A 23048-nucleotide genomic window follows, 5' to 3' on the forward strand; every position below is an offset into this window, starting at 1 on the left:
GTGTTATCAAGGATTCTCGGAAAGTTAATGTTACGTAAGAGTCCATAAGTGAACCAGACGACCAATCCACCCCAGGACAATTAAAGTCACCTCCCAATACGATCATTGTGGTTGGAAATTTTTGCCTTACTTGTGTTAAGCTTTCAGAAAGCTCATCCCATACAGATGATGGAGAATTTGGAGGAGCATAGAATGCTCCCAGGATGATGTCATGAGAATGTTGGAGATGTAAAAGGACCCAGATAACTTCACAAGTTGAGTCTATCTCTAGAATTGATGATGGTATGGATTTGTCAACTAGGATAAATACTCCTCCTCCATGAATATTTCTATCCTTCCTGAATACAGAATAGTTTCTGGGGAAAACTTCTGAATCAAAAATTGTATCGTTTAAGTGCGATTCAGCCAATCACTCTAATAAAGCAGTCACAGTGTTCATGGGGAAGTGTAGCTTACTTAGGAAGCTATAAATAGGATTTTATTTTACAATAACATACGTGATATAATATATTTGGTAAAGGATAACTAGCTATTATTGTTGTGACCTTTTTTTTTTTTTTTGCTCTTCAACTTTCCCCTCTTTCCAGACTCTGGATCCGCCCCTGTAAGGCCGGTATAATATCTATGATATAAGGCATACTTAAGGATGGTTTCTGAGTGGTTTCCAGAAACTGGTCAAACAACATCGAGATACTTTAAGGCCAGCATTTATTAATGGCCGGCTCTATAGCCACCTGTATACCGGTGGCGCTTAGAGCCACGAAAGGCTATTGCCACCGGTGGACAGTGACAGTCGGGCTACTGTCACCAAGCGATAGCCAATCGCTGGTGGCATTGTAGCCCTGCAAGCGTTGCTCGTAGCCATTAGCGCTAAGTTGCGCCAAGCCTCCGAACAATACTCGGAACAATAATAGCGCAGTATGGGAAAATTACGCCGCTTGCACATAACTACGATTGAACCATCCGTACCTTTTTATAGTAAAGGATATTAACTTCGATTGTGCTGTTGAGATAGATACGTTTTGATGACGATCACCATCCCAACGAGGTACCTGACTAGTACGCGCCACCGGTGTACAGGTGAGTTAGAGCTAACCTTATGATTGTGGGTTTGAATTTATTATCAGGACTCTGGTCGTGTTGATTACTGGTATTGCAGGACTTGGTTCTGTTATTGTAGGTGGACTATTTAAGTGAGTTGAGGCATAATTTTTACATCACTGTAACAGAAATGTGGCTCCCTATGTCAAACCACTGATAGATTTAAATCTATGAACCTAGGGTTTATAATGCACCTATCATTGTTAACCCCATACTCCCAGGATGGGAATTTGACAATTCCTTGAACCCACTATATTAGACCCCCTGTTGGAATTCTACCATCATCTGTAAACTGAAATGAAACATTAGGTTCAAAATGAAAAATTTTGACACACAATAGAAAAAAATTTGATTATAACTGACCAAATTAGTCACCATCAGAATAAAGAATGCGTTTAACATATTCTATATTATTTCATGTGACGTTTTTGATGGTATTCACATTACCTCTTGCAGCTTAAGCAGAAACCGCCTATCCCCAATGGAGTAAGTCATGGGCCTTGATTATGGGAGTAATGTCAAGTGTGATCTGTGATGTCATAGTAATGTTATATGGCTTTGTGTAACCCAGTCAAGTGTTTCTATTGTGTGGCAACTAGACTCTTGTGGTCTGGGCACAGATCTCCCCATACTTGGGGGTTATGAATGACAGGTGCATAAATGTACGGTTAAACATGAATGCAGATCAACTGTGCTCCCAGTTACCAGCAGGGGGGATAGGACAGGACCACGTGCACTACTAAGTGCTAAACGAAAGGCTAACAAAAATATTTTAATTTAGTTTTTATGTAGTAATACCAACTGTTGAAAGTAACAAATCATACAACAACTATTGTACTATGATCATTGATGATCATGGTACTGCTTCTGTTGATGTGAAAGTCATGACCACCACTAATCACCATCACTGTGTGTCTAATTACTCTGTAACGGCTGTGTTTTTCTGACTGAATCACACCATTGCAAACAACAAGCTACTGTAAATAGAACTGAAATATGCATCGAGCCCCTTGCTCTACTTTTTCAACAGAGACTATTCAGCTCACATGAATATTTTCACTACTTACATGATTTTATTATGTGTGGACGTGGCCTTGTCCTACCCCCCCCCAAGTTACCAGGGCTTAGACTGTGCTAATATACCTGTCAATACTGCCACTTACGGGCAGTGGGGATTTGACTTTAATTCTCAGATACTTTTGAAAACAGGTTTCCTTACAGAAGGCAACCAGTTAATATTATTATTATTCAGTTTTACAGTGTCCAGCACTGAAGTAAATTTTAAATGCCCTACCAGTGAGAGAAATAAATTTTAGGTTCAAACTGGATCAAAACACCTGCTATTACCCCACGTTTACTTGAAAAGAAAGGAGTGTGGCTGGCTCAATAATATTGATAGGTGCATTAGCTATGCTGCCTTATCTATATTGCATGGATTTTTTTGATCCCAAAGTGGACATTAATTACGGTAGGTATTTAGTTTACCTCTAACATATTGATGTCCTTGTGGGTAACAGTTTTTAAACTCTACATCTTAAAACATGTCTAGAATCAGTATAGCCTGTTCTAAGGTTGTCTTGACTCTCTGGTGGGCTTGAGTGTTGATATTAATTAAAAGTAGCTGAAATATGCATATTTTTAATTTTATATCAAAATGCAAACAGTCACCCCAGTGCAACTAAGCTTCTCCTGGCTTACAAAAATACCATGTTTGCCTTGTGTAGTTTGCAAGTTTTCATGTACCACAGCACTTCCATTCATTGAATGATGTGACCAACTTCCTATATCACAACAACACTACAGTGGAACCTGTTTGTTACAGTAACCTTGGGACCAGATATCAATGGCATTTATATGCAGGTGGCTAGAGAAACCTGCACAAAATGGTCAGCAGCATTTTAGTGATTACGACCATCATAAAAAACGTAATTAATATTAAGAGACTTCTGCTAACCACAACATTCCATAAAACAGTACTTAGCATCAGTGGTACGGTTACAAAAGAGGTCAGCTGGTTTCCAATGGCTAATAAATATGTTAAGCCTGACAGGCATGAAGTGTTCATTAAAGTATAACAATTGTGTGTAAATTGAAACAGTATACCAATGGTACATTAAGTGTTTACCGAACAAACCACCACTAGCTGATCATTATAAGGCAGTGACTGCTAAACATGGAGTCAAAGTTACATGTATGTACAATGTATACGGAGATTCAGAGAATTTGTGGCTGGCCGGTATACACATTAGACAGTTGACCAATCAATACAGACCACAACGCATGCATTTGTATGGGAAGATAGTTGGGACTTTTGTCCCTTGACTGCTATATTAAGACGACCACTTAATTCAGGTGACCAGTATCACAGGCTCCACTGTACTAATAAATCTTTCAAAGTAAATATTTTGATGACCAAACATAACATTTCAATAAGCAAAGGAAATACAAGGAAGTTACTTAGTTTCTCTGCATTGCTACTGTATTATATAACTTAATCAATCACAACAGCATCACAGTGTTGCTCTAAGATAGTAGGTGGTGGCACCTCATCCTGAGTGGGAACAACGCTGTTGTAGTGGCTGTTGCTAAAAGACAGTTCAATGTGTCTACATCTTGTAGGTGTAAATAGATTGTGGGGAATCTGATTCATCCAATTTTTGGGAATAGCCTTCTTTTCCCATCGGACGATACCATAAGCGTTGTGTGAACAAACATATACATCCAGATTAATAAAATCACTACACGCTTGAAGTTCTACTTGAGTCCCCCAACTTCCAGGTTTTCCAATGTCTTCTACATGTTGGTCAAATGAAACAATTCCCCAAGGCATATCTTCAATCCAGTACTTGCTGTAAATATCACTGTTACCCTTGACCACTTGCAGTAACAAACTACGTAGATAAAAATGATTTTCCTCACTGCCACACAATTGATGAGACAAAGCACGATACATGCAGTTGCCATCAGCAGCCACAGTGTGGACTTTACGATTGTGATCTTTCAAGAAATCTGTAATGTTTGTTAGTATTGATGATGGTGGCTTCGACTCGGAGACCAAACTAGCTAGACTACTGGATTCTGGTGCAAGTGACAACTTTGTTGTGCCTACAGGTTTCTAAACATCATTGAATACATTTGTGACCCAATTTTACAAAACCGTCAATGTACACACACTTTTAAAATTTTATTTTATTGGTTCTATGTTATCTATAGGGACAGATGAAGGGGCTTGCCAAGTTTCAGCCTCGTAAGTTGAGCTGTGTACAATCATAACTTACTGATGCAATGATGTATGAAGTTGAAACGTTCACCATGAATTTGTCAATCTACTGAGGTATAGTTAGTGTTCAATATATACGTCTGTGCTCCATAAGGGAGGTGTATTCACTGAGCAAAGATCGTCAGTAAATTTTTTTTTCACAGCAATGTAAACAAACAGATGTATTTGGAAACTAATCTGTGTACGGAGATGAAACAGAGCTTTCCAAACTCCCAGTGGACAGGCGAACCCAATGGTACCCAGGATTAGTTGAGTAGAGTGTTAATTCACTAACTAGTGAGGCGATAAATACTTGTGTAAGTTGTTTTTGTAGAACTTGTGTTTTTTACCAATTGTTTTTAAACGCTGTTTTATTACATAAGTAATGTAGTGCGTACATTGACGGTTTTGTAAAAAATTCAGTCACATTTGTTATTAATATTATTTTATCTACACACTTACTTCTAACAATTTCTTATTGTCTTTTTGAGAGATGTCTGTTAATTGGAATAAAATGAATTGGATGGGGTAAAGTAAAAGTCAGAGAGGATGGACACTATTATAAGCACAACGATTTTTTACAGTTAATTCCATATTACTAATGGGAACATAAAGATGACATAATAAGAAGTCTTGGCAATAGCCATGATATTACATTTAGTTGTGAAAAACTATAGAATCCAAATAAAAACAAGTGAAAAGGCTTCTCGCTTCTGTGAAGACGTGTTGGCGGTGTCCACTTCTTTCAATACAAATGTTTGTGCTCTCATGCACATGCCCATCCTTTCTGAGTAAAAACATAAACATACATATGTATGTACCTGTGCCATGAACTGCAGAGGTCATGGTTTCAACTGACTGGGCTGAGCACTTTCTCATGCTACAAGCCTTCTTTTTTCGCCCTTGTCCCCCAAACTGCTTCATATCCAAACATTCAGGGCACGTTCCACAGTTTGGGTGCTTGCAACCACTGCACTTGCCACAGCGAGTTCGTTTTCGATTTGCTGTCAGTACATAATAGTGTCAAGTATTTCATACAGAATGTGCTTCCTTACATGTTGTCTTATTTTCTATTGGGGGGTGTCTTCCCAGGGTGTTCTGTAAAAAAAATTTAATAAGACTAATTTTACACATACCTTGCTGACATGGTGCTTAAATGATGAAAATTACCAGGTGAAGATAGTAACCACAACTGACCAATACTTATACAAAAATTTATGGAGCAAACTAATGTCTCTAATCTTTGTTGAAAGTTTATAAACTTATTAAATTTTGGTCAGGGAAATTTCTTTTAAATTACTTTTGTAAGTATCTTCTGGTCGATTTGATGCTAGATGCACTAGGATTATTCCATAGAGATTATTTTCATTGCAGAAAACATTTCAAAGGATGGGTGGATGCCATGCCGTGGATGCCATATACACTTAGGATATACCCTAAGCAAGCTTCAAACAGCTAAGAAACAAATGTGGGTTTGCTACAACCACTGTATGAAACAGTACAGTAGTACTGTTCAAGTAGGTCTTGCCCTTAAAATGGAGTATGCCTGGAAAAACAAGGCCATGAAAAACCAGCCTAGAAATACCATACATGACGAAAATCACCCTTTGGAATAGTCCTAGTACATCTCACACTATATCAAGCGTTAAATGCAATTTATCAATCATGTATACAGTTTACAGTGCTATTTATCTGCTGGTTAAGTAGCATTTGACTCCCTGTATTCACAGGCTTTAGCCTTCTTAAAGGTTCCTATTTGGAAAGCATTCAGACAGATTTTTTTTAGTGTAATCTATTTGGTTATTCATAAATTATTTGTATTGCATGAATTTCATTGCTGTAACTCACTTCAAACTACAAATTATGCACAGGAGTATTTTATAATCTGCCTATCGTGTTTCCCGATACAAATTCTTTAGAGAAACTGGGAAAGCCACAAGGCTGCCCTTCATTTCCATTTGCATAAGCACAGGACACGCCCCTTTCACCACAAATAAATTTGTTATTCCTTGTAGTCTACTAGGCTAGATACTCCTTTTTCCGGTTGTTTTACGTAATAGTTAGACTTCAGACCACAGGGGTCTAAGTAATTTAGTAACCTGATGGTCTTGTGTGTGGCACCTGAGCGGAGCGAAGAGCGAAGGCGCTACTACAGGGCCTGAGGGTTACTAAATTACTTAGACCCCTGTGGTCTGAAGTCTAAGTTATTTAGACCCTTTATGTAGTTGTTGTACCTTAACATTGTTGACAGCTGCTTGTAAAAGAGAAATGTAGCATTCATTAGTAGAAACAAGCCATTACTCCACCCTTAACAACAGTTACGGGTTTAAAATTAATTTTCAGGTGGCGATGCGCCAGTCCGGGTGCGCGTAATAAACATGAAAAGGGTCTAAGTAACTTAGACACCTCCAAAAATCCACCAAATCCACCACAAAAAGGGTCTAATCCTGTACAGCTCATTGTGAAAGGCTTTCACAAGTATTCAAGAATTTGCTTCACCCATATTTTAAGCTGGCACGAACAACCCACCTAGAAGCAAATCTTACTTACCCAGAAAGTAATTACAGGTCTTATACAGCCTTCATATCTCTTACACAGGCTGCTTTTTTGCTAACATGGGTTCTGGACAGACACCGTCCTAGATAGTTGCTAAGCAAAAACATTTTAAAACAGTCATTTCAAAAGACAACCACACTTAGCAACCATTGCTATAGCCCATAAGTACATTTATTTTGGCAACAGTTACCTAGTAAGTATCGTTAAGTAACCAGTTACTACATGTATGCCATGTGGTGTTCATCACCTATGATAAAAGTAGTGAAAATTTTAACTCAAGTCCCGTCTGTCCAGCTGGTTTCATCTGTGAGTTATGATTAAGTGAGCGCTTGTAAATTATTTCCCATATTGTTGCTGTGAAAATCAAATTTCTAGCTTTTCCATAAGTGCACTCCTAAATTATTCATCATACAAGACTGAAGAAACATTTGGATTCCACTCTTTCATAATTACAATAGATAACAAGGATTCTATAACATGGAGTTTGAGGAACGTGCAAATGGGTCTGGTTTCTTTGCTCAGGTGGTTACATTTCTACAGACCAGTTTTACCATTGTTGACACAAAATAGATGCTTCCAAGCAATACTGGGTTGGTATAAACAGTGGACCCGGGGACCCGCAGGGACCCAACTTTTCGCGAAATCTTATATACTTCACAATGTTTATACACTCTATACTTGTACCAGATACCTCTGCAAGTCTCAACATGTAGTCTTGCACTGCCAATCCACTTTTCTTCGTCACACAGACTGCCTAACACAATGGAAATTATAAGCTCCTCTGAAAAAGAGTCTATTACGTCAAGTTTAGAAACTGTGAGCAAGCAAAACAGCATCTAGCGATCACTGCAAGTCACCAGCAGCTCAATAAGCACTGAGATTTCATGTGTCATGTGATGCACAAAATCAAAGCCTTGTAAGAATTTAAAGCCTTCGATTAATACCCCAGGTGTGAAGAAGTGGTCTATGCAAGCAGTACATGACACATGAAATCTCAGTGCTTGTCGAGCTGCTGGTAACTTGCAGCGATCGCTTGAAGCTATTTTGCTTGCTCACAGTTTCTAAACTTGATGTAATAGATTCTTTTTCAGTGGCGCTTACAATTTCTGTCACGTTAGGTACTCAGTGTGACAAAGAAAAAGTGGATTGGCTATGCAAGACTACATGTTGAGACGTCCAAAGATATCTAGTACAAGTATAGAGTGTATAAACATTGTAAAGTATAAAAATTCCATGAAAAGTTGGGTTCCTGCGGGTCCCCTGGTCCCAGGTACTCAGTCCCTAGGTCCACTGTTTATACCAACCTTTCACCTGACTGCTAAGTTTACTCCAGAGTTTATGGAGGGAGTACTTACTCTTGCTGCATTTACTATTAAAACATTTGGCTAACTTGGTTGGGTGTGTACACACTTAAATACTCCCAAAATAATTATAGTAACTGAGAGCACATGCTGTTAATAAATATAATTAACACTTACGTCTTCTGTGCTGGATTTCACCCTTTTTGTAGGTGGGATATTTTCAGAATTCATAACTTTCCTCTTCTTACACCAAACTGTACCACTGTGTTTTGGTCTCCCGCGCGTCTTAATACGTGGCTTTACCTTCATCGATGTTGCCAGCATTGATAAAGACAGTCCATGCTGAAATTGAAATAAAAGGAGTGTCTAAAGTATAGCATTGCGGTACTGGTTGTTTTAGGTTCATATGCTTATTGAGCACACATGATGCATATACTTGTGGTAGACACCAGTTTGTTAAGTGCATGTGTTGAAGCAAATGTTAAGATATTTGGGAGCAGCAAAACAAACTAAAAACATCCAAGTACACGTGTCATGTTGTCTACCACCTAACTCACTGCCATCACCTTTTAGTTATCAAGACAGACTATTAGAATAAGTTGGCTATTCAAAAAGCTAGCAGAACAATGTGGATGCAAATACTGCTCTCCTAGCAGAAACTCTGGGCAAGGTAATGCATAAGAACGTGTTAAACATAGTAAATTTTACAAAAAGCTCCTTTGAAAATGATAACTACATGCACCTTATGACCAGACTGGTGTCTACAATTTTCATATGGAAAAATCCATAATGTGTGCATTCAGAGGAGGTTGGACACGCATTAAGCGCTACTTAAATATATTGCTCTTAATTGCATTCTTTGCACTAGTATTTCACGTGATCCTCAATAGTCGCAATACTAAACTGAAAAACGATGGAGTTCATTAGATAATCAGATCATCCTTCACGTAGGCTTCAAGGCTATGTACGTTGTTTTCATAAAGCACTCGAGATTTTGGGTGAAATTAATAAATTGCAATTTAATTCATACAATTTTCACCACACTTGTCACATACGTTTTTCTACAATGAAACAATGACCCTTCGCTGCATTACACTGAGGTCGCTGTATTACCCTGCTCATAAAAACAGATTTTGCATAATTCTTTATATTGGCGCTTCAAACTTTGGCTTTGTTACCGGCCAAATTAGCAGGGTTCACTGGGGTTCACCATGCTGTTAGATTTAGGAATACATAAACTTTCAATTGCACTATAGTTTTAATACAAATTGTCTTGTTTTCTAATGAAAATGTACAGCTCACATGAATGTGTCCAACCTCCTCTGGTGTGCATTCAATGTATACTGAGAACTGAGGGTGTGCTACACTAACTGACTTACATTAGTACTTTGGCATGTATTAGCACTGCTATGGTTGTTGCATGTAGGATGAAGGCTTGGTTCATTCCTATAAGGGACAATTTATAATGATCAAGTTCTGTTAACATTACCATACCCAGGTCCATTAGCTGTACTAACACATTCCAGTGTAGTGGTGTCACCACTGAATGCAGGATGAGAGCTTGATTCAATCCTGTAAGGGACAATTTATAATGATCAAGTTCTGTTATATAACATTACCATACCTTGGTCCATTAGCTATACTAACACATTCCAGTGTAGTGGTGTCACCACTGAATGCAGGACGAGAGCTTGGTTCATTCCTGTAAGGGACAATTTATAATGATCAAGTTCTGTTAACATTACAATACCTAGGTCCATTAGCTATACTAACACATTCCAGTGTAGTGATGTCACCACTAAATGCAGGACGAGAGCTTGGTTCATTCCTATAAGGGATAATTTATAATGATCAAGTTCTATTAACATTACGATACCTAGGTCCATTAGCTGTACTAACACATTCCAGTGTAGTGATGTCACCACTAAATGCAGGACGAGAGCTTGGTTCAATCCTATAAGGGATAATTTATAATGATCCAAGTTCTGTTAACATTACCATACCTAGGTCCATTAGCTATACTAACACATTCCAGTGTAGTGATGTCACCATTAAATGCAGGACGAGAGCTTGGTTCATTCCTATAAGGGATAATTTATAATGATCAAGTTCTGTTAACATTACCATACCTAGGTCCATTAGCTATACTAACACATTCCAGTGTAGTGATGTCACCACTAAATGCAGGACGAGAGCTTGGTTCAATCCTATAAGGGATAATTTATAATGATCCAAGTTCTGTTAACATTACCATACCTAGGTCCATTAGCTATACTAACACATTCCAGTGTAGTGATGTCACCATTAAATGCAGGACGAGAGCTTGGTTCATTCCTATAAGGGATAATTTATAATGATCAAGTTCTGTTAACATTACAATACCTAGGTCCATTAGCTATACTAACACATTCCAGTGTAGTGATGTCACCACTAAATGCAGGACGAGAGCTTGGTTCATTCCTATAAGGGATAATTTATAATGATCAAGTTCTGTTAACATTACGATACCTAGGTCCATTAGCTGTACTAACACATTCCAGTGTAGTGATGTCACCACTAAATGCAGGACGAGAGCTTGGTTCAATCCTATAAGGGATAATTTATAATGATCCAAGTTCTGTTAACATTACCATACCTAGGTCCATTAGCTATACTAACACATTCCAGTGTAGTGATGTCACCATTAAATGCAGGACGAGAGCTTGGTTCATTCCTATAAGGGATAATTTATAATGATCAAGTTCTGTTAACATTACCATACCTAGGTCCATTAGCTATACTAACACATTCCAGTGTAGTGATGTCACCACTAAATGCAGGACGAGAGCTTGGTTCAATCCTATAAGGGATAATTTATAATGATCCAAGTTCTGTTAACATTACAATACCTAGGTCCATTAGCTATACTAACACATTCCAGTGTAGTGATGTCACCATTAAATGCAGGACGAGAGCTTGGTTCATTCCTATAAGGGATAATTTATAATGATCAAGTTCTGTTAACATTACCATACCTAGGTCCATTAGCTATACTAACACATTCCAGTGTAGTGATGTCACCACTAAATGCAGGACGAGAGCTTGGTTCATTCCTATAAGGGATAATTTATAATGATCAAGTTCTGTTAACATTACGATACCTAGGTCCATTAGCTGTACTAACACATTCCAGTGTAGTGATGTCACCACTAAATGCAGGACGAGAGCTTGGTTCAATCCTATAAGGGATAATTTATAATGATCCAAGTTCTGTTAACATTACAATACCTAGGTCCATTAGCTATACTAACACATTCCAGTGTAGTGATGTCACCACTAAATGCAGGACGAGAGCTTGGTTCATTCCTAGAAAGGACAATTTATAATGATCAAGTTCTGTTAACATTACCATACCTAGGTCCATTAGCTGTACTAACACATTCCAGTGTAGTGATGTCACCACTAAAAGCAGGACAAGAGCCTTGGTCATAGCCAGGTCCATTAGACACATCCATTATTTGTCTGGTAACTGTATAGTCTCCATTTTGTTCCCAATGCTGCACAATGTTTTCTATGTCTTCATATTTCTTTCTAAAGTCTGGCATACCACAAAGCGAAGCAGCTGTAGCTAATTTCTGGCACAAACTCATCATTTTATTATACTTCTGGCTACGAGACAACGTACATGTAGCTAGTGCTTTTCTTGTAAACGAGGAAATCTTCACATCAGGTGCCTGGCTATTACTTTGCACATGGCTTTCTTCTTCAATAGACAATTGATACTGCTTTATCCAACGCTGTGGTACCATACTGAGTTGAAATAGCGGTAATTGTAGAAGACGCCTTGCAGCAAAGATATGACGGCATGGCATGAACATTGTTTTGTAGAAAGTACAAGTGCATGTGATATCATCACTAGGTTTGACAAAGTACACTGATTTGTTTGGACTAGTGACTTCTACTATCCCTTCTCTTTGGGAAAAAACATATTTGACTGATGTAGCAAGCTTCATTTGCTCAAGAGATTTTATTTGAAGCATACTGAGTGCATATCGCTTCAACTTCTGAACAGCCTTCAATACTCTGGTGAGAAGATGATTTCATTACTTTAAATTCTTCATTGAATGTAGAGTGCTTGTATTCAGACTCACACGTTTGAGCAAACAGGACAACGTTATTAAACATTTCAGAAAGAGTGGAGGTACGCAAGGTGACATCTTTAAGTTTTTGATTGTGAGACTCAAGCCGGTTGTTGGTTGTGTTCCCAAAATGCATGTACTGGTCTCTTTTACACAACTTTCCCAGTTCTCTAGGAAGTACTTCCTAAACTCAGCATTTGTGGCATCAAATAGTTGTTGCTTCTTGATGTTGTAATCCTCCTCATCTGTTGCATACATTACATTTCTAATAGCATTCCTAGCTACTTCACGTTGCGCTTTCTCTACGCCTGCATCATTAAGTTGCTTAAATAAAACCTTCAGGACATGCCACTGACAAAATAGCACAACAGCATTCGGGAACTCCTGTGTAAGCATCTTCCACTCAGCAAAATCTTTATCTATCACAACAACCTGTGTTAAAGAAAATTTTGGATTCCTTTCTTTGAAACACTGCATGATCTTCCTGAGGTGCAAGGTGTCTTCTTCTGTAGTGGCAGCGTAGTACACAACTCGCCCATGCCCATACCCATCTTCCACCATGACGCAGTACAATGGCATTCCATGACCATTTACATTGTAGGTGCCATCGATGAACATGATTTCCGGGAACCTATCAAACAGTTTAGTCATGTGATTTGTCTGCAAATAACAAATTTCAAGGATATTATTCTCATCTACCACAATTCCTGCTTGGGCATCCTGGGTAGTGGTAATATTTTGGAGTGTACTGAGTAGCAGTTGTGGTTCCTCAAGACCTTTTCGGGTTTGCTCTTTTACCTTTGTCTTTAGGTTACTGATGTCTTTGAGGGTCACACATTTTCCAAACTTCTTCTCAACTAATTCTTTCACTTGTTTGGTATTGGGTTTCACAGTCAGCATCTCAGAAATTGTGGCTTCCTCTACTGCAGTCAACCTTCTATTGACTGGATAATGTGCAAATATTGCAGGACCCACTCGATGAGTATGCTCAACGTGACAATGACGTACGCACAACTTTTTATAAAGACTGCAGTAATGATTACATAAATGACAGCATTGTGTGCGAATTAATGTAGTGCTTACCTGTCATAAGATACAGTTATCTTTGTCTTGCAGTTCATAGCAAAAGTGCGCTGGTTAGGTCTAATGTTCTTTCCACGACTTCTTGAGTCTCCATAGTGTACACACACAACACTATAATATGTGTATTTTATTTTCTCAACATCTACAAGGTCAGTAATTATCTTCTTCTTTTTCCTCTGCTTGTTGTAATCTTCAGCACTCTGACTGTTATACACACGTAGCGGATGGTAACCATTTTGCTTTAAATCGTCCAATGCCGTATGAAACTGTTCAAAAGTGTCGAATTGGGTGCCAACCTCCATTACAAGTTCTCAGTACAGCTCTGAAAAGTGTCCGATTGGGCGCCAAACACCATGACACGTGCGGAGCACTGCTGAAAAGTGTCAAATTGGGCGCCAAACACCATGACACGTGCGGAGCACTGCTGTAAAGTGTCAAATTGGGCGCCAATTGCCATGATGCGTGCAAATCGACACGTGGTGAGTCTGCGACACACATGGTTTAATCACGTGATCAAGTGACAGGCGCAGGCCCATCAGCAGATAATCCTATGAGGCACCGGTGGAAATAAGATGTACGTGGCTCTAAGAATAACCGGTACACCGGTGGATATAGACACTCCGTTTATTAATTCCTTGTTTCCCGTCACCCGCCCGCATACTAGTCTGGCGTAGCCGACCCGCATACCACTTTACTTTCCCGCATTGGTAATTAATATTGTAATTAGTATTTAGAAATACGAAATATTTCCGTGTTCTTACGGTGATTTCTGCTATATGTTCGAGAATATTCTTTGTCACGTGGCTATGTTGTTTAGTTAGACTATTATTGTTTACACAAGAAACTGTACAAATGTACATAAGCGTGCAAGTTACAATTGTATTAGGAAGGGTGATAGTTCCGTGGACTATTGTGGATTTCCACGAAGAAATCGTGACATTCAGTGAGTTCTTTTCTTGTATAAAGGCTGGACAATACCATATTGAAGTAACAGAGGAATTAAAGAGAGCGAGGTTACTAAAAACGTTTGTAGGGAACAAGATAGAAGCTCTGGAGATGTAAGGTGTGTTATAGAGATGTATTTGAAACTGGCTGTAAATTATTACTTATTCAATTCAATTATTAGCTTTATAGTGCAATGTTACAGGTGTACATGGTTGTACAACAATAAAAGTGAGTTTGTATACAATTGCACTAAAGGTAATCTGGTAAGTACCAGATCCCATAATTTAAATTAAGTACTTATCATTACTTATATAATTACAATTAGCTGCTAAATGTATCAAAGTTAGGTGGCTTGGGATGTTTGGAGCAGATGCTACAAGGACATGTAAAATGGAAACTATGCTGGTTGTCTGGATCGAAGTTTCTTATAAAATGCTGCCATAGGATTTTAGTTAGTTGAAATTTAATGGTAACAAAGGGTTGAGCTAGGTCAATTACTGGTAAGCTGTTGAAGGTTCGAGGAAGTCTGTTGAAGTAGAAGTTTCTTTGTTGATTAGATGACGTAAAAACATGTTCAAGTTTGTTACTGGAAGAAGACCTAGTAGAATGATGACAGAATTTGATGAAGGTCTGGATGTTGAAATGATCAGATGGATTTTTCAGTGTAGGATTTTTCAGTGTATTGTATTGTAGATACACTAACTTGTGTTTTACCGCAGTTTTTTGTAAGTATCATTTTCTAAGGTTTGACAGTAGTTGTTAATTAAAAGTACAAAATAATAAAATTTTAGTTATTAATAATAATAACCGCCCGCCCTCACTAGTTGATTGGTTTCAAGGTGACGGGAAACAAGGAATCTTATTATGTTGGCCTAATATACTAAGAACAGTTACTCTAATAGAGCAGTCACCTTAATCCCGCACTCACACCTATCAACAGTTCTCTATCATCACTAAAAGTATACTAAGATACACAGTGATTTTGCCTGAAAGTGTCCTGCTCTCCCTCACTTTCTTTTTTTTAACAAGCAGCAGTATTCTTACTGCATGTTCATAGTACAGTCCAGTGTTTCAGTCCAGTAGTCCAGTCCACTGAATAGCATATTGAAATTAGCCGTTGGGATTACGAACCTAATAAAATTTACTGATTTTAGCAGAATTCTGCATATGGTAAGTTCAAAAGCGTATGAGAAACGTTGGCTTAGGAAACATGGTGTCTGTTTATTTAGGCCTACAGAAACTAGAACAAGGCTATTCTAAACTAAGTTACTCACGTGGCACTTTCTTGAAGTGGCTCTCCTTAACTTTTGTCTTTAAACTGAATGGCCCGCTTGAGGGCAACAACTCTTCGTACAATTCCCATAAATTACTGAAGTATTATTCATGTACACAATGTTCCAGACCGTTTTTTTGTTTAGACTAATTAGTTTAAGGTGAATTCCCATAGTCTTGGTAACAGATGAATCCCACAATACATTATGCATTGGGCAAAATGACAGATGGGGTTCAGAAACTGTGTTTGGCCCACGTATCTGCTGCAGCTACAGTCTTTTGAAAATAAGGTGGAGTATTCCTTAGAGGTATGTGAGTAATTAGCAGACCGTTTTTTGTGGGTACCACTACATAATGTTGTGGGCACTTCGAAAATGCACGAAAATCACTGTTATACCATTTTAAGCATTTTATGTACTTTTGGGGCGTGTCCCTTTCAATACTAATGTATTGATTATTAACCAAACAAATTCAATATGGTAATGCCCAACACAGGGCCGTAGCCAGACTTTATCTGGGTAGGTTCTTTAGATGCCAAAAAGGTGGACCTTTTGTGTAGTCCGCTTGGGGTATGCCACCAGGAAAATTTTTGAAAATACAAGCTAAACAGGAAATACAAGCTAAACAGGACAATGTGTGCAAAAAGGCAAACTCTGTATGTAACGATTTCTCTAATTGATAATCAACACACACACAATTGCAACACATGGCATGCAATTGCTATATATGGATACAACAAAAATAGTAACAATAGTATTGCACGTGAGTGGTAGCTACATTATGTTACATCCTCCTTTCTGGGCTAAACAAATTACAGAAAACAATAGTGCATTGTATGCATGTTACAAAATCAGTTGTGCTAAATCAAGTGAGTGTATGCACGTAACTAAACAGTAAATTAAGTCAATCATTTTGGTACCTTGCAGGTGGCCTGATGACCCTGCCATACCTGGACTGCCTCTCATCTGCAGGGCCGTAGGCAGACCTTTAGGTTGGTAGGTTCTTTTGAAGAAAAAGTGGACCTTTTAGTGTGACGCTGAGGGTGTGCGAAGCACACAAAACTAGTGGGGTCTGGGGGCATGCTCCCCCAGGAAATTAAAAAAAAATTCATGCTGAAAGACTGAATTTGAGCCACTAAAATAGCACAATTATTTACTAATTCTGCACCATAATTATGCATATGGTGTGATATGGTGTGCAAAGCACACCCAGCATGCGAAGCATGCTAAAACTAGGGGGGTCTGGGGGCATGCCCCCCCAGGAAATTTTTTAAGGAATACATGCTAAAAGACTGAATTTGGTGACATTTCAGCCACTAAAATAGCACGATTTTTACTGATGTGTCAATACTGTACCATATGCATTGCAACAAGGGACTATGTAGTTATACACATAATATTATCATGATAAAGAATTTGTACACTATAAAAGTGTTAATTGTTATCGCTATTAAACTGTAAATAGTTTTAAAAAATGTTACAAGTGCCAAATCATAATAATAATTATGTGAATTTCAGGGCAGTGAATCCAGCTCGAGTCTACGTGGATGTTGTGTGGCAAAAGTATCTACTACACTGTCAAGATCTATTGGAGTGTCATAGTGTATATGCATTAATGCCAAATGGGAGAGCCGATCTTTCCCATTGATGCCCTTAGAAAATTATTTAAACGCCTCAATCCACTTGCACTCCTCTCACATTCGCAGGATGTTACTGGAATGGTACAAGCAATCTGTAAAAGTACAAATATGTTGGGAAACATATCCTTGTCACACTCCTTTAGTGCTTCTCCAGCTGATGATGGTCTTTCTCTGGTTTTCTTACCAGTATAGCGATTTTTCCAACGCTTAAGTTCCATTTGGAATAGTTCTGGGGATGGAAGATCTGCACTGTATTTGGAAACAGCTGTTTCAAGGTTAATATTCTTTCTGCAAAGAATAGATGGCACAAGCCCTAACAGCATAATAGCAGTAACAGATGAATCACAGAACTGCTGGTCCAAGAAAGAAATTATGTGGTCCAGCAGTGGTATTGCTACATTCCTTTGAAAGTATTCACAAGGATTATCTGCTGCAGCATTGCTACGATGCTTCTGCCTAGAGGCAATGCGTGGCATTTGAATGGTGCAATCTACTTTTTCTGCAACTCTTTTGCTGTGTTCAAATATCTTAGCAAACCCAGAGTCAACATTTTTCCACTCAAGGCTGTAAGTTTTGGTAATCTCTGTAATTTCTTCATGAACTTCAATAATATCAAGTGTACGTTTCTGTAGCTTTACTGTGATACCAGCTAAGTGTGAGAGATATTGGTAAGTTGTAAGAAAGATTACAATAAATTCAAAGCTGATGATTCCTGCTAGCAGTTGTTGTGCATCACTACGGCTTGTTGTACCCCAATCTGAATAGGTGGTGCCATACTTTTCCATGTGCCGTTTGTAGCCGATCAGCTCCAAAGCCTCAGTAATGAACACATATGCCTGATAGAAGTGTTGATAAGCACTCTGCCGTTCTGCCCATCTGGTCCTGCAAACATCCAACAAGGGTTTTCTTCTTGTCTCATCAACCACATTTTGCCTTATAATGAGTTCTAAAACACCCATTCGCTTTGGACTGTACAGAAAAAACTTACTGCAGCTTTGCATCCGATCAAGAACATTGCGTACTTGTGGTAATTTACAACTTTTGCTGATAACTAAATTAAGACAATGGCCATTACAATGTACATACGTAGCTAATGGGGCTGCCTGCTTAATACGTGCTTGGACACCTACCGAATCTGAAGCCATGTTGCTAGCACCATCATACCCCTGACCACGCATGTTTGATGCTGGAATTTGGTTCTTACTTAAGAAGCCTAATATGACTGCAGAAATTGCCTCACCTGTTATTCTTACTAAGGGCAGAAATGCCAAAAATTCTTCCCTGATTGTATTCTGCTTATGATCAAAAAATCTGACACATAAAGCTAGGTACTCCACATTGTGGGATGTTACCTCATCTGCCAGAATAGCATAAAATGGAGATGCATTGACATCATCTACTATGCCTTGGAATATTTGCTCACCTATAACCTCAATCAAATCATTCTGACTTTGAGGAGAGATGTATGTTGCATTTCTCATTGCAGGAGTTTCCAGATGTTTCCTTAATATATCATCATTTGTAGCTAGCAATTTTAGTAGAGCAAGAAAATTTCCTGGATTACCTGGTGTTTCAGGTTTCTCTGCATCTCCTCGCAAGGCTATGCACTGTTTGCCACAAAACAGCACAGCGCTAGCCAAAGATTTCAGAATGCTACGGTTGCATTCGATATTTGCAGCTTTGCGAGCATCTACCTGAGATGTGATGGAGACATCCGGATGCTCAACATTATATTTAAAGCTATCAGCCAGTTCCATGCACTTTTGATGATACAAAGAATTTTAATGCTCCTTAGCCTTTTCACTTTTTTTGTTCCACACATGGAATGGCTTGTTAACAAAGCTTCCTTTGGACAAATCAGTGCAGAAAATGGCACATATGATGCAGAATACTCCATCAACCTGCTCACTGTACACCATCCAAGGATGCAGTGAAAGCCATGCAGGTTTGAAACTGCGATTGCAACCACCAACATGCTGTGTTGGAAATGCATGGTCCTTGTGTTGAATTTTATGGTTTGTAAGCAATTCATACTTTTCAGCCACCGTCAGCGAGTGCACTGCAGCAGAAAAATCAGCAGGTGACGTAGCCTTAGAATAGATTATGCCAATGTCCATTTGGACAAGGCTTGGTGTTTTGCTAGGTTGTGGCACATCAGTTGCTTTCACCATTTGAGACTCAGAAGCTGATGATGATGCAGGGGTAAGTAGTGATGGTGGAGTATGGCTACTGGTAATATCTTCAACCGGATTTAAAATGACTTCCGTTCCTATAATAGATTAGAAGAATGATTTATTGTGAGCCATCAGTTTCATACTACGTATTACGTACTCATACTATACATTACACTGTATTTCTACTATACATGGTATACTGAGTTGATAATTTAATGACAATTAAAATTATTAGCACAATCTATTGTTTATATGTTGTGCATTGAATTACAGCATCCTGGAGTAATCAGTAACTGACAGTCTGTTGTATAGTAGATAACTGACAGGCACAAGCCACGCCACGTTTGCATGAGCACAGTAGAATCATTTTACACTCAAAACCGGGTAATTTAATACTTGCATTTACGAGAATTAGAATGTTTATCTACTATCTATTCACTATAGCAAGCTAGCTATATAGCTAGCTAGCTATATTACCAGAAGGTAAGGAGGGAGTAGAGCTGGTCAAAACATCTTCAGCGGAATCGTCGTCAGAATTACTATCAATTGCAATCACCTCTTCTTCAAATACCTTGCTCTTCTTCGCAAAAAGTTTATCTAGTCGCTGACAGGAAGAAGCTGACCGCTTCCTCTCACGCTCTTTCTGTTTCGCGCGTCCCATCACTGTTGTTTACATAAGGTGCTAAATCACGTGTATAATGTAAAACCACAATCGATTGTTATCAGCTTTAGCGATTTGGGGATTAAGTACGTGGACTTTAAGGAATTGATTCCAGTTTGCTGTAGACTTATATGGACTTGGAATTGTGGACCTTTTTACTGAAATTGTGGACCTTTTTCCCAAGAGGGCGGTTCGTCCGAACCTACCGAACCCCCCTTGGCTACGGGCCTGATCTGGTTGTGGTGGTTCTGGCAGTGGAAGCATTTCTGATGGTGGTTGATTGTCAGTACTATATTCATCATCGATGATGTTGTCAGGTGTGCTGACAGTTTCATTTGTTTGTTTCAAATGATATCTGTTTCTTCTAATGACAGTTCCTTGATGAGTTCGAATGTAGTATGAACACGGGCTGTCATGCTTTTTGATTACTGTAGCAGTCTTCCAGGATCTGTCAACTTGGTACCTCACGCTGTCACCAGGCTCTAGGTCAGGTAGTGGCTTTGCTCCTTTGTCATACTGACATTTCTGCTTCTGTTGACATTGTGCAAGCTTCTCTCTTATTCCTTCATTGATAGTAGGTTGGAGCATGGTACGGATTGTCAGCATGTGTGATTGAAGATGTCTACTCATTAAGAGTTGAGCTGGTGACTCATCCAGTCCTGTGATAGGGGTATTTCTAAATTCCAGTAACACTATCTCCACATCTTTGCCCTCATCTTGAGCCTTCGTAAACAAGTGTTTAATTGTCTGCACATTGCGCTCAACAAGACTATTGGATTGTGGGTAAGCTGGACTAGATGTGATGATCTGGAACTTCCATGACTTGGCAAATGCTCTGAAGTCTCTGCTGTCAAATGGCATGTTGTCAGCTATCACTGTTTGTGGTATTCCATGCCGTGCAAAAACCATTTTCAGCTTTGCAACAGTTGCCTGAGCTGTCTTGCTTCTCATCTGTATCACTTCTGGATACTTGGAGTAGTAGTCTACAATGAGTAGGAAGTCTTTTCCATCAAGAGCAAAAAAGTCAATTTAAACTTTCTCCCATGGATATGCAGGAATTGGGTGTGGCAACAAAGGTTCTTTTTGATTTGCATTAGAGTATTGATTACACACAGCACACTGCTTCACCTCACGTTCTATGTCACTGTACATGGCTGGCCAATACACACAGGGTCTGGCACAGGATTTGGACTTCTCAATACCCATGTGCCCTTGATGGATACATCTTAGGACATGTGGTCTCATGGCCACTGGAATGACTATACGGTTGTTCAGGAGAATGAGGTTTTCAGCAATATGTAGGTCATTTCGAAGGTTCCAGAATGCACGAAGTGATAAGGGTACACTGCTGATGTTAGCTGGCCAGCCAATGGTGATGTATTGGTGGAGCTGCTGCATCTGTACATCACTTGTTGTGGCGGACTGGAGCTCAGACAGTCTAGAGTCAGACACTGGAAGATCCCGAACTAAAGAGTGTACAGCAAATTCTAGATCATCCTCATCATTGTCTGTAGAGGGTACATGTAAATAAGCACGGGATAAGGTGTCTGCAACATTAAGTTCCTTGCCTTTAGTATAGTAAAGGTGAAGGTTGTACTTTTGTAATTTGAGAAGCATACGCTGTAGTCGTGGAGACACCTTGTGCAGTGGCTTTAACATTATTGCTTCAAGAGGCTTGTGATCACTCTGAACTTTAGTACGAAAACCATAGACATATTGATGAATTTTATTGCAGGCGAAGACCACAGCTAACAGCTCTTTCTCAATTTGTGCATAATTGCACTCAGCAGGTGAGAGACTCCTTGAGGCATATGCGATGGGCTTTCCCCTTTGAAGTAGGCAAGCTCCCAGTCCAGACTGGCTAGCATCAGCTTGTATAGTGCTAACAGCTGTAGGGTCAAAGTAGTATAAGACTGGGGTAGAGGATAAAATTTCTTTAACTTTTGTCAGTGCTGTGGTTTGCTCAGCTCCCCATTCGAATAGCACATCAGATTTCAGTAGACATCTGAGGGGGGCAGTAATAGTGGACATGTTAGGGATATGAGCTGCAAGAAAATTTATCATGCTGAGCAAGCGTCGGATGCCTGGCTTGTCAGTCAGTGGAGCCATCTCAACAATTGCCTGCACCTTAGTGGGATCTGGCTTTGTGCCATCTGGGGTAACTATGGTATTTCACCTCACTGACACGTAGCTGTAGCTTGTTCAGGTTGAACACTATGTTGCGATCCTTGGCTCTCTGCATCACTTGGGTTAAAATCTGATCATGCTCCTTGATACTTGACGCTGCAATTATGATGTCATCTGCCACTATGTGGATTCCTGGAATTCCTGAAAATGCTTCATTCCTTTTCTGAAAAACTTCACTCACAGATTTGATGCCGAATGACATCCTGGTAAAGCGGTATCGGCCAAATGGGGTGTTGAAAGTACACAGTAGTGAGCTATCATCATCAAGTTGAATCTGCCAGTAGCCATCCTTTAAATCAAGGGTAGAAAACACAGTCTTTCCAGCAAATTCAGCAGCAATCTCTTCCATGGTAGGGATTTTGTAGTGCTTGCTTTCAATGGCTTTGTTGAGGTCTTTGGGATCCAGACATAATTGTAGAGACCCATCCTTCTTTACCACAACCAAATTGCTAACCCAGTCTGTTGGCAGGTCTACTTTCTTTAGAACTCCTGTACATACATTTCGCTCCAGTGCTTGCTGTAATTTGACTTTAAGTGAGTGAGGAATTCGTCTGAGGGGGTTGATTACTGGTTGGTGATTACTGGTTGGTGGTTATCATGTAAAGTGATGTGGTAAGTTCCCAGCTGACCAAGTCCAGTAAACACAGTGGGATACTTCTCCAGCAATATTTGCTTTGTCAGTGGTGATTCTTGGATGGGACACATGCTTGATTAAACCTAGTTCCACACAGCCAGTGAGTCCTAGTATTGGT

At 39.2% G+C, this 23048-nt stretch overlaps 1 protein-coding gene, 2 long non-coding RNA genes and 1 pseudogene across 9 annotated transcripts in view; 2 read left to right on the top strand and 2 right to left on the bottom strand.

Moving 5' to 3' along the window:
- Positions 1-23048, top strand: part of LOC136244173 (uncharacterized) — a 62947-nt gene that overhangs the window by 2809 nt on the left and 37090 nt on the right. The window lies entirely within an intron of this gene.
- LOC136244171 (uncharacterized) lies at positions 1000-5505 on the top strand. Its single transcript, XR_010695062.1, has 3 exons — positions 1000-1193; positions 4315-4435; positions 4525-5505. It is a non-coding gene; the product is annotated as an uncharacterized lncRNA (long non-coding RNA).
- Positions 3491-14122, bottom strand: LOC136244160 (uncharacterized). 7 transcript variants are annotated; one of them, XM_066035676.1, is made up of 23 exons: positions 13419-14122; positions 11611-13362; positions 11485-11562; positions 11358-11435; positions 11232-11309; positions 11106-11183; positions 10979-11056; positions 10853-10930; positions 10726-10803; positions 10600-10677; positions 10474-10551; positions 10347-10424; positions 10221-10298; positions 10094-10171; positions 9968-10045; positions 9842-9919; positions 9712-9789; positions 9597-9663; positions 8395-8559; positions 5416-5458; positions 5182-5364; positions 4823-4857; positions 3491-4216 (listed from the first exon to the last, which is right to left on the bottom strand). In XM_066035676.1, the coding sequence occupies exons 2-23, from the start codon at positions 12234-12236 to the stop codon at positions 3593-3595; spliced, it is 2913 nt and encodes a 970-aa protein (XP_065891748.1). In that variant the 5' UTR covers positions 12237-13362; positions 13419-14122; the 3' UTR covers positions 3491-3592. The 7 variants fall into 7 exon arrangements, with proteins under 7 accessions (XP_065891748.1, XP_065891749.1, XP_065891750.1 ...); XM_066035677.1 differs by lacking the exon at positions 10094-10171; XM_066035678.1 differs by lacking the exon at positions 9968-10045.
- On the bottom strand, positions 17149-19034 carry LOC136244792 (52 kDa repressor of the inhibitor of the protein kinase-like; annotated as a pseudogene).

The sequence above is a fragment of the Dysidea avara genome, chromosome 14 (genome assembly GCF_963678975.1).
Source record: "Dysidea avara chromosome 14, odDysAvar1.4, whole genome shotgun sequence".
Taxonomy (NCBI): Eukaryota; Metazoa; Porifera; class Demospongiae; order Dictyoceratida; family Dysideidae; genus Dysidea; species Dysidea avara.